The 12,608-nt window shown below is 49.0% G+C and overlaps 1 protein-coding gene across 4 annotated transcripts in view; it reads right to left on the reverse strand.

Annotated features, from left to right (window-relative positions):
- Window positions 1–12,608, reverse strand: part of PTPRG (protein tyrosine phosphatase receptor type G) — a 640,558-nt gene that overhangs the window by 85,913 nt on the left and 542,037 nt on the right. For all 4 annotated transcript variants that reach the window (XM_081160462.1, XM_081160461.1, XM_081160464.1 and 1 more), the window contains exons 9-12: window positions 10,799–10,983; window positions 7,791–7,899; window positions 2,362–2,411; window positions 263–1,034 (exon numbers count right to left, since the gene is read on the reverse strand). In XM_081160462.1, coding sequence (XP_081016588.1) covers window positions 263–1,034; window positions 2,362–2,411; window positions 7,791–7,899; window positions 10,799–10,983 — 1,116 coding nt within the window. The remainder of the gene's footprint in view (window positions 1–262; window positions 1,035–2,361; window positions 2,412–7,790; window positions 7,900–10,798; window positions 10,984–12,608) is intronic.

Consider the following 12,608-nt stretch of genomic DNA (forward strand, 5'->3'; position numbering starts at 1 on the left):
TTGAAGTCCTTGGAGTTACTCTGAGGAAAGTATATTTTACCAGGAACAAATATCAAGGCAAGACTTATTCCAGCAACAATAAGAAAGTAGGTTACTTTTCCTGAAATAAAATAGAGAGACACACACATGTGCACATGCACGCATGCACGCCTTCTATACCAGGGACACACACTCCAGGAGCACTAAGCACTTTCTGGATCCGCACCCCCGAACCCAACTACTCAGAGCAGTGTGGAGCCTCAGATGCGGACGAGCCACCTACCTGGATTAACCGTGATAAATTTGCTATCCTCGGAAAATCGGTCCCCTCGGGACACAGGCTTTTTAGACGGCATTTCGGGACTCTTGCGATCACTCGCTTCGTCATGTTCCTCTGTGACGGTGGGGGGCACCTGGGTGGAGGTGACCGAATCGGAGTCCGGGGCGGCACCCCTCCTGTCATCGGGCTGGGCGGTGGGGACGGCAGTGTGGTCCTGCTGGGGCCCAGGTATAGTCCGACGCCCCCCGTCCTGGGCGGTTCTACCGGGAGACGAGGGCCCGGGCGCGGGCTCGGCCTGGCCGCGGCCCGGGGCGGTGTGGGTCACCCCGCTCCTGTCCCTCTTCCCGGAGTCCTTCTCCCCCTCCTCCTCGTGCTCCCGCTCCCCATCCTCACTCTCGCTCTTCTCGTCCTCCCCATCCTCGGTGCCCTCGCCGTCCTTGCTCGGCGCCGCATCGCCATCGGGGCCCGGGGACGCCACGGCCTCCGTGGTGGCCAGGACCGGCCTCACGGCCTGCTTGCTGGCCGCCGCAGCCGTGGGGAGGCGTGTGGGCCACACGGTGCTGGGGAAGGAGGAGATGCCGCCACCGCCGAACCCCAGGCCGGCCAGCAGCGTGCTGGTGACCACCGAGGCTACAGTCGCCTGGCTGCCGCTGGAGGATGGGCCCATCCCAGTCGCCATGGAAACGAATGAGAAGGGGATGCCAGAGGATGTCCAGGTCGAGGACCCCGAGCTGATGGGGGCCATGTCGGCCGAAGAGGCAGGAGATGCTGTGGGCTTGAAAGGGCCACCCAGGTGGTGGAGGGGAGGGACAAAGAAAGAGAAAGCAGAGAAGCGTCAGTCATTCGATTGGGAAGGTTATGGCCTGCAAAGGGCTTTCCTGGTTTTTAATTTTACTCGTGGGGTTTGCCAAAGCTGACCTTAGTGATCATGGGTGACCATCTCTGATTAATGAGATGACCAGCTCATGACAATAATCACTGCTCCATTTAACAATTGCCAACGATGTGCTGGGATTTCCCATGGTACCTGACAAGGTCATCACTCAGTTTTACAGATGGGGAAACTGAGGCACAGAGATGTCAAGGGGCGGAGGCAGGGCAGGTAGCTTATGTTCAAGCCTTAGCTCACTCTTCCCACCGTACCAAACCGGGGCTCAATTGTGGGACTGTGCTAAATACGACAGCTCGGGAAGACAACCAGTGTTGCTCTTAGTTCTGAGCTTAATTTTAGTTCTTAGATCCTGGTGTGGAGAATCCAGAAATCCATCTGATGGTCTACACAGTTCAAAACAGATGGCCAGAACACCTTTATCGCTTTATCGCAAAGTTTTAGTTTGAAACTTTTGTAGTTTAAAGATGATTAAGGTAGCAAATGCTGAGATCTGAAGCTGCTTAATGAAATGCCAGATGCCATACAAGACGAGGCGCTCGGTCCACGAGGGTCAGGCAGCCTCGGCCCCTCATGTGCTCTCTGGGTGATGCTGGGCACATCACCCTAACTCATTGGGCCTCGGTTTCCTGAACCATAAAACAGAAATAATGGGAACACCAATTTTGTGGGATGCTGTGAGGAGTAAGAAAAGTAATAAATAATCTTAAAATAATCTGTGCTTGAAACCCAGGAAATGCTTAGTACGTTTTAGGCTTTTACTGTTATTACCAACTATGTGGTCAATATTATAATTATTAGTTGCACTAGAAATGGTAAAACTTAGATATTGACTGAGGCTTCAGAAATTTTCAGATCCACCTAACTCTGGGCAAATGACAACCTCTGAATTTTAGCATATGCCCAGCGAAGGGCTTGGAGCAGCCCTGTGCAATCCCACATCCTATGACCCTACAGGTAGCAGATCATTAAAAACTTGAGAATTTTTTCCTTGACAAAAATCATACTGTACATAACACTACTGCTTTCACGCTGTTGCGCAGCTTGTTTTCATAACATACTGAATTATAAACAGTGAATGATGTAAATTTTTCTCTATTTTAACGCCTTTACATTAAGCCGTTTAACAACATGATACTGCCACCTCGTGGCGGCCGCTTTAACTACATGCAAATTAACAACCAGGACAAAACAATTGCCCCTCTTCACTTACCACGCCCGTTTTAACGATTCTGGTCCCTTGGAATATTCGAGTGGTGTTAGCTGAGAAACGAAAAAATTACATTGTAAACTATGAATTTTTGTTTTTGTGTTTGTTCCAAAAAAATTTTACCCACAGACGTAAATGTGAATTACATACAACTTTCATGTTATGAAATATTATTCCTTTGTAGATTTCCCCCCCCCCAACCACTTAAGAATGACAAGCCCTTCTTAGATCGTGAGTCATTAAAAAATATGCAAGGCTAGATTTGGTCTGTGGGCTGCAATTTGCTGAATCTTGTCTTAAGCTATTAGTTTAAAATTTTTTTTAATTGTTACTGATTTTGGATTTATTGAGGCAAAACTTAAAGTAAAATGTACAAACCTTAAGTGTATAGTCCAGTTAGTTTTTACCTCTGTAAACACCTGTGCACCTACCACCCATTCTGAGATACAGACATCCTCCCGCTCCCCAGCAGGTCCGCAGGTGCCCCACCCAGTCAATACCCCCCTCCCCTTCCCAAAGGCACCCACCATCCTGGCCTCCGTCAGAGTTCTGTTCTGAACTTCATATAAGTGGAATCATATTATTTCACTATTCCTCTCTATTTGATTTTTGTTTAAAATTTTTCATAGGATCCTTTCAGTGATTACAACAGACATCCTAAATTTACTATAGTTTACCTTAAATTAGCATTTTTAACACTTCCTAAGGATGTAAGAACTATACGATTATTTAACTCTACTCGTCCACCTCACCTTTGGTGTGTTGTCATACATTTTATTTCTTCTTAAGTTTTAACACCCAGCGTTGCTTTAAACGGTCAGATTATTTTATACTAACCACACACTCCTCCTCCTGGTGTTTGGATATTATTATTAAACAATATTACATTATAACTTTAACATAACACAAAACTTACCATCTTAACCACTTTTGCGTACCCAGTTCAGTCAAGGACGCTCACAATGCTGCGCGACGGAGCCCCAGACTTCTCCTCTCGTAAACCCGACGCTCTGTCCCCATTAAACAACTGCCATTCCCGTGCCCCAACGCCCATTCTGCTCTGTTTTCTAGTACTTCATAGAACCGGAATCACACGTTTGTCTTTTGTAACAGGCTTCTTTCACTTAGCACAATGTCCTCACAGTGCCTCCACGTGCCGGAATTTCCTTCCTTTTCAAGGCTGAATAATAACCCCCCGCACGTGTGCGGCACTTCACGTCCTTTCATTCCTGATGGGTGTCTGGGCTGTTGCCACCTTTTCGCTGCCGTGAATAATGCTAAACAGTATAACTTTAGAAAAGGACATCAAATTACGTTTTTGTCGTTATCTCGAAAACCAATAATGCTGCATAAACTAAAGGTCTGCTTCCTCTACATACATGGCACTGAAAAATTGGTAAGAAACGCTAAACAATAAATAGCATTTGTGCCTGCTGTTATTTTCATCTAAACCAGAAGTGGCAGGTGACCAATATAACTTTTGTTGGGCCTGCAGGCTATTTTGAAAAACTGAATTTGCTGCCATTGTACACAGTAGCTTTGTCAACACTGCGTACAAGGCAGCTTTAGCCTAAAAAAAAAAAATCCCAAATTCCAGCTTATCCTGAAAAATCACAGTATTTGGCAAAACTGAGCTCACCTTCCTGCAGGGCAACATTCTGCTGAAGCTAAGTGTCAGTCACCTGCTCTCAGTGGGCACAGGACCTCCACCTTCCCACGGGCAGCCGCCCTCCTTTGTGCATGTCCTCTGCCGGGCCCTGCGCACCAAGTATGCATCTCCTGGCCTAGCCAGATATTCATTCTGGATAGTTGTAAAGTGAAATGTGCAGAGACAAATGCAGGGACAGACCGATCGAGAAGTCAATGCCACCAGGTCACACGAGGCAGCCTATGCAGCAAAGGGCTCTCGGGACTAAGCAGAACCTCAGACCATCCTTTAGTTGTTGAAGGATCCTTGCTGCATGGACTGTCTCAGACAGGTCTGCGTGCCTCCCTTTGTTAAGACAAAAAGAGAAGTTCCCAGGAGACCTGCTCCACCTGCCCTTTCCAAAGGCTCTGATGAAGGCCCCTCCATCCGCAGGCCTGCCTTTCATTAATCTTGAACAATTTCCAGCGGGACAGTTCTGGTCGTGGTGGCAGGAGTGCTGAACCTGGGTCCACGGGCCTAATGGAACTCACGTACAGGGAAGGTGACACCGCTCTGTCCCTGAGTTCTCACTGAGATGCAGCCCTTCCTTCCACCATGAACACAGCAACAGACCTCAGCTTCGTGAACAGGACCTGGGGCTTTGTCTCCAATGGAAACGAGATTTTCTTACTGCCTCATATGTGCAGGTCTTTGGGAATAATTTCTGTTCATCCCTCAGAAATCACAGCAGCCAACAGGCCCACCACTCGTCACTTAATTCTTTAATGAGAACACGCGCATATTACTGCAGTCCAAATTTGTTAGTTTAAAATATTTTGACAACTGCATTTGAACATAATTGGTTTCCTTTCCTATGTATTTTATTTTTTTATGTTAAATCATTTTAAGAGACAGTCCATCAGCTTTGCCTCCAAGGTGCCTAATGGGTTTGTGACTCAAACAAAAACTCAAGAATCCCTATTTTCCAGGACTGTTGAGCGTTACAAAAAGGCGTTGAACACTTAATAAATCAGTACTGTTATCTGTTTGTTGAAGACTGGGGCATGGGGCTAATATTTATTCTTCAGGGTGGTCCACTGCTGTGTAGAAATGACTGGGCTTTGAAATAAGGAATCCAGACCCAGCTTCGTAGCCAAGTGATTTCTCACAGGTACTCACTCACCTGCCTCAAACGCCATTTCCCTTCTGTAAATAACACCTGCATTACCAGCTGCCACGAGGTCAGATAAAATAACTTATGGGCAAACGCTCTGTAACTGTGATTCACTCCACAGCTACTGCTTGCTACTATTACTATTATATTTATCACAGTAAGGTAAATGTGACATATTTATATAGAATGTAAATACTGGTATATTTACTATGATAAGGTAAATATTCCCTATGGCTTCCTCATGCTCCCAAGTCAGAGGTAAAAGTTATCACTCAGAAACCTAATTCTCTAAGCTTTTCTCCTTTCCCCGCTAAAACTTAATTCCTAAGAGTTAGTTTTGTGCCCTGGCCTCTACTGCTCACCAGAAAAGGTAAGCTAGCTTCCTCCACTAAGATTTAGTTTTCACTGGAGGCTGCAGGGCAGATGCTGAAGCCATTGTGGGGAGGAGAAAAGGGTCCGTGCCCTTTGTCAACATATGGGGACAAACACAACACATAAAGTTTGTGAACTCATGTCCACCTCTGAACAAAGGAAGTCTACAGACAAACGAGACACCAGCCATTTTCAACAAGTCCCTGTGATCAGACATTTTAAATATCCCATGCTTAGAATTTATAGCTGACAAGGCCTTTTTGAATTACATTACATTACAAACATTTAATTTTTCAAAGTCCATGCAGAAGCCAGCAAGCTCGGGGGCCCATTAGTCAGGAAAGGCAGTTCTATGGCTCCCAGGCTCCTGGTTGGAGCACACGGGAGACCTGATCATGATATATGTGTCCAGGGCCCTGGCCTCAGCCAGCGCCCACTCTGGCCTCCTGTTCTTGCTCCCCTGGGCTGGCACAGACCTGGCCTCGAGACTGCGGTCCCTCCTCAACGCTGGCAAAGGGGCAGAACATGAGTGGACACGGTGCATGATTTATTTGTGAAAAGCATACAGCATGCTCATTTCAATTAGTTTAAATGGAAGGGTGAGATAATGTGGACATTAGCAAAGAATACTTAAACACTAAATGCAGAATTATAGAGCTGGAAGGGAGCCTTGGAGGGAATCTAGGCTGGAGGGCTTCTTACCCTGGGTTCATCATTTATGACTTTTTAAATCTAACCTAATATAAGGGGATATTTATAGTCGGTGCCAGACACTATGCGAATTGCTTAGCATGCATCACCCCATGCCGTTCTATAAGGACGCTGGGAGGTTGGTACAATTAATATGGCCACATTTTGGACTGTGAAACTGAAGCTTAGGAAAGTTAATAAAAATTCTCAGAACTGCAGAAATACTATGTGCGGCCAGGACTCAAACTTGGGACCCTCATTCCAGGGCCTCAGTTCTCAACCAGGACTTCTGTGTTCATTGTGCCTGCCAGTCACCGGGCTCTCTGGTTAAGACTCAGACTCCTGGGCCCCACCCTCAGAGATGCTGAGGTGACCGATCTGGGGGGCCCTGAATGTGCATTTCTCACAGGCTTCAGATGCAGCTGCTGCTGGAACTACACACTGTAGTAGGGGTCCTGAAGTTGTATGCTCAGTTTTGGCATTTTCTAGGAAAAAGCCTTCACCAGATACATAACTCAAAAGGTGGAGAACCACTGCCTGGTAGGGAGGTTTCCCTGAAACTGAGGACCCAGGAAGAGGAGACCCTCCTCAGGGAGGGCCTCGGTCCTGCAGAGGGAAGCTGACGCCCTGATCCCTCCACGCTGGTCTCAGCACACATCACAAAACCAAGTCCCATAGGCTGGTGGCCTGGTTTTGTAAATAAAATTTCATTGGAACTAGGGCTGGAGTTGGGTTAGCGCAGTGATTTTCAACCTTTTTCATCTCAGGGCACACACAAACTAATTACTAAAATTCTGCAGCACACCAAAAAATGTATTATATTTTTGCCAATCTGACAAGGAAAATCAGCATATTTTTGCTTCATCACACAGGACAGCCACTGCTGGGTTGTTTGTTGTCATCTTTTTATTCGACAATCTAAGGGAAAAGAGGTCAGTGCCCCTGACTAAACAGTCAGGTGCCGCATGATTTAAAAACTCTCCGGCACACCAGTTGGAAGTTGTTGGGTTAGGGCAAGTAAGACAGAGTGGATCCCAACTTTATTTAAAATTCTATTATGTTGTTCATGAATTTTTTTGAATTGACTTTGCTTTTTAAAAATATTCCATTAAAATTTCATATGTCTTGATTATTGAGTTTTTTGCAGCCCTTTAAGTTTTGCACCTAGGTGCCTCACCCTAGTCCTGGCCCTAGAACTTTCTGCCAATCCCCCAAATCAGCAGGAACAAATCCTATTTCTCAAGATGCTGAAGGGTCCTGCCAGCTGGAAGGGGGAGCTGTGTCTGCTGGGCCCTAGTTTTTGGATCACGCTAGAAATCCCAGCGGGGACTCTGTGGTCTGATACAGCGTCAGACAAACAAGTATAGTAACAGTCACCACTCTGCTCTGCCTCCCCTCTTCTGGCCTATGAAACCCCCGACCTAAACAACAGGCCTAAATCCCTGAGGCTCCCATTGTGATTTGAAGCCCCACAGAGCCTTAGCCAAGGCTTGTTTTCTTCTGTCCAAGCACCTGCATGGGAAAAACACACAGACTGGGGGGAGGGGGTCTGCAGCATCCCGGCCTCACCTTGAAAGAGCATGGTCTGGCTGAAGTCGCTGCGCATGTCGTTCCGGCACACGGCCTGGACGCGGAACAGGTAAAGGCTGTCCGGTGAGACGTGGCTGATGGTGGCTTTCTGCAGGTGAAGTGAGAAAAGCAGTGAGCAGGCCCGGAGGCCAGTGCACACCCACCTTCTAAGCCAAATCTAAAGCGATGCAGAGCACCGTTCTCAGGCTTGTGTGGCCACGCACAGCCGACAGGCGTGATGCTCCCGCGGACCAAAGACCTGCTCTGAAAGGAAGGAGCGGTCAGAAAGAACCTGGCCTGGAGTCTGCTTTCAACAGGGAAATATACAGGGTGAGAGGTAACAAAACCAGCCCGGACTCTCCTGGCTGAGGCCTGGACTGCGCCTTCAGCCCTCTTTATACTTGTGAGTCTACCTCTCTTCACTAATCTACCTTCTAGACTGTAATTATTTGCCCTAGACGGCCTCTGGAATTAGCAAGTGCACCAAATTTCCAGAGCCACGCAGAGTTTAAAACATCAGCAGCAAGATCTGCAGTTTAAAGGCCTCGCCATACCTCGACCATGGGTAATATGGGGCACGATGCCAGGAAGGATACCCGGCTGGAGGTCAGGTAAGGTTAGATGCAGCCTTTCCCCCACTCACAGGCTGTGATCCTGAGCCAGGTGCTCAGTGTCTTTGGCCTCTGCTGCCTTCCCGCGTAAAATGGGGAGAGAAACAGCTACCTCGCAGGGTCCTTGTGAAAGCCAGATGACACAGCCTGGCAAATCTGTTCATATGTAGCCCACAACATGCGATGGAAAGAATGGCCCTGGTCTAATACAGGGCCAGCCAGCCCCAGCTCACAGTCCAAATCTGGCCCCGTCTGTTTTTGTAAATAAAGTTTTACTGGGACCCTCATTCCTTTCCATGCTGCCTATGGCAGCTTTCACCCTACCATGGCAGGGCTGAGTTGTTGCCACAGTGACCTTACAGGTCATGTCCCGTAAACCCTAAAATCTTTACTATCTGGCCCTTTCTAGAAAAAGTTTGCCAATCCCCAGTCATTAGACACCTGCTAAATCCAGGCTCTCATTCCTCAAAGCTTTATTCCAAGAGTCTTCAAAACTGAGAAAAGAGAAAGTACCTAAAAAGCAGACCGCGCCTGCTTTGTGCAGAAACAAACAAAAGCAGCCGATTTCAAAGACCCCTAATGGATGAGGTGTCGTCCCTGAAACGGGTTCTGGGCCAAGTATCAAAAGCAGCCTTGGGAGCTCAACCACCGGGCGGGCTCTCCCGCTGCAGCGACTGGAGACCTCTGACCGACGGGCATGAACGGGGCCGTGGCCACGCCTGCGAGGAACGGCTCCGGGGACAGCAGCAGGCGGCCGCACCCTGGCTCACTTTCGGCCTCACCTCTCCCTCTTGGAGAGGCCGCAGTAACGCCCGGCCCGGGCCTGAAGTGAGGATGCGGGAGGGCGCGTGCCCCGCAAACGGCCGCGCCACCGTTAAACATGACTTAGGTTTCCGGGCCACGGTCACCCTCAGCTGGAGGACAGTTTTCGTGCCGCTAAGTGCGCCTGACTTCCTGAGGAATTAAGAAAATTGTGTGTCCCCAGAGAAACTAAGCACCTCTAGACATTCCTACGGAAAAGCACTTGCCGTCAAAGCGCGTTTCCTCTGCATCACTCTCTCTCTGAACCGAATTCATGCCTCGCTCTCTGAACCCCTGACCCCGTCTTCTGTTAGAGCAAAGTCTCCGCGCCATCTGCGCGGGGATTTATTAGGTTCACGGCAAGCCAGCATCTATTCATCTTGGCGTGTTTAATTATTTTTCACTTAGAACAGGAAACCGCCTAAGTGCCTACGCAGTCTCTGCTGATTAACGCGGCAGCCACCTCTCCTCCAGGAAGAAAATCCCTGTGGGCTTCCAGTGGTGACAACCGAAAGGTTAAAATACATCACAACCTTGGGGGATTTTCCGGAGATTCCTCTCGTTTCATGAAGCTCATCATCCCCTAATGTGACCCAGATAACAACGTCTGGTGGGGAAATGGAAGATATAAATGAAAACGAAGCTAAAGGATCTTCATCTAAGGAATACAGAAAGTATTCTTCCATCACCGATTGAATGGGCCCCGGGGGACTCGCCCTGGGAGGGGAAAAAGTGATCGCCGTCATTAAGAACCCCACTCTGCGACTGCATTTCTCATGTGCACACACAATCATGGATTTCATTATTCCAAAGCCTGCCTTTGATTAATGATAAAAGCGCAGGCTTTCAAACCCAAAGGCGCCACTCTGAGTTCTGTGTGAAGACGTGAAGACTAGTGCCTGTTGGAGGGTTTGCTTTCCCAGGGGGGAGACGCTTCTGCAAACATCTGATCTCAATGGCTTTGCTGGGTGTTGGCCACTACACATTTTATGCAAATTTTAAGAAGAAATGTGGAGCTGGGCATGTAGCTCACAGTGAGGTCAGATGTCTGAGGGTCGGGGGACAGGGGTCACAGGGATCCAGCAGGCAGGGATGGGTGAGGCGGATCCGGATCAGATGGGAAAGGGAGTGTGGGGACAGCGGGCAGCTGCCTGGTGGGGGGGACAGTAGCAGCAGGAAGAGAAAGGGGAGGAATAACTGTAGCAATAATAACTGCTGCTCACACAGTGCTTCCCAGGCGCCGGGACCTGTGGCTCATGCACACAGCAGTTAATATTTACAACAATCCTATTGGATGCAAAGGGCTTAACAGAAGCTTTCTGTGTCTATACGAATGAAAGACAAAGGAGTCGATTTTAAAGGGCCCAATTATAAAGAAATTAACCAGCTTTCCCGGGTGGCAATGGCCAGCAGGTGTGAGGGTGGAGGGGGCCCAGGCAGGCTTGGCCACAGCCCACGCCGGGGGCCCCTGCGGGGAGGCAGAGCGGTGGCAGCGTGGCGTTGAGGGGACAGAAAGTCCGCCTGCAGTGCCTGGCAGAGAGACGTGGTGAGGACCCCTCTCCAAACTGCAAGGGGAGCAGGCACCCCGACTTTTACCAAGTCTTTGTCGCTGTCCTTGGTAAACGTCTTCTCCTTCTCGTCTTCGTTCTTGGTCCAGCTGTAGGAGATCATGTAGTTAATGATGGGCGGGTGGTAGATGGTCTCCGGCTGGCTCCAGGACACCTGCAGCGCCGTCTGGTTCAGGGGCTGCACCTTCATGTGGATGGGCGGAGAGCTGCAGACTAAAGACACACAGCGAGCTCAGCGGGCTCCCAGCACAACGCGCCACCCACAGGTCTGCCCCGCGTCCTCAGAGCCCCGCCTCGAACTCCTGACGGAGGCACACAGAACACCCCCACTCCCTTCACCTGAATCTGCCCATCAATGTTTTGCCACCTCTCTCCTCGCTCTCTCTTTGTACACGACACACACACAGCCGTTCTCCTGCTAAGCCTTCAGCAGCAGTCACAGACATCCTGACACTCACTCCTTAATTTTCCACCCTGCATCTCCTAGGAGTAAGGATATTCTCACATCTGAGTGCAAGAGGCTGGATGGTTTGTCCCCCCAAATTCGTATGTTGAAGCCTAATCCCAAATGTCATGGTCTGTGGAGGTGGGGCCTTTGGCAAGGGATTAGGTCATGAGAGTGGAGCCTTCATGAATGGGATCAGTGTCCTTATAAAAGAGCCCCAGCGAGCTCCCTGCCCCTTCTCAGCATGAGGACAGTGGGGAGCCGCACTGCGAACCAGGAGGCGAGCTCTCACCAGGCGGGGAACCTACTGGGCCTTACCTTGGACTTCCCGGCCTCCAGGACTGCGAGAAACAAATTTCTGTTGTTTCTAAGCCACCCAGACTATGGTAGTTTGTTATAGCAACAGGAGCTAAGACAAATACCCTAATTCCACAATCATACATAAGAAAACAAACATTAAATCAATAATACTATCTGATGCACGGTCCATATTCAAATGTCTCCAAATGTCTCCAAAAGATTGTTTAAACACACTGGCCAGGGCGCCTTGAACTAGCACAGCCTAGCACAGACGTCTGGCCTTCTCCCCTTGATGACTTTTTGCAGAAGCCAGGCCATTTGACCTGCAGGGTGTCCCAGTGAACTAAAATTGTAGATCCAATTTTATTGTAAATAGATCAGAGTAAATACAATTTAAAATGAGACATTAAATAAGTTTAAAGCAAAGGCACAAATAAAAGGGATGGCTTTCTCTGACCTGTAATAATTACCTTGATGCGGACATGGAAAAGTCAGGCCCACCCTCCTCTCTATTCCTGTGGCCAGCAGGTTTGAAGGGTCATGTGGTTCTACATCTACCTATGAAAGGGCTGAGAATATCAAATCAGCCTTTAATAGTGACATTTTGCTTCCAAATGTGCTTTCCCAGTAGTTGGGGTTCCTGCTTCCACTGGGCTCAGAGTCCAGGGCCGGGGTTCTCAACCTTGGTACTATTGACTTTTGGGGCCAGATTGTTTGCTCTTGGGGGCTGTCTTGTGCGTTGTAGGGTGTTTAGCAGCATCCCTGGTCTTCACCCGCTAGATGCCAGGAGCACCCCCTGCAAACTATAACAATCAATAATGTCCCCAGTAATGCCAAATATCCCCTGGACCACTGGTCTAAATGGGGAGACGGGATTCACCAAAGGATCCCACATGTGGAGCTGATGTTGCTCGTCTGGATGGGATGGATGGAGGGGAGGAGAGGTACTCGACGCTGTCCAAGCACAGTACCGGAGGGTCAGACCCAGGCCACGGGCCCAGGGAAGACTGAGGAAGGCACCCCTGGGAGGTGAGTCAGGGGAAGAGAGGAGGGCAGGCCAAGGGACCACAGGAGGGAGAGGCCTGAGGGACTG

This window comes from Miniopterus schreibersii (assembly GCF_964146895.1).
Source record: "Miniopterus schreibersii genome assembly, chromosome: 15".
In the NCBI taxonomy this organism is placed as follows: Eukaryota; Metazoa; Chordata; class Mammalia; order Chiroptera; family Miniopteridae; genus Miniopterus; species Miniopterus schreibersii.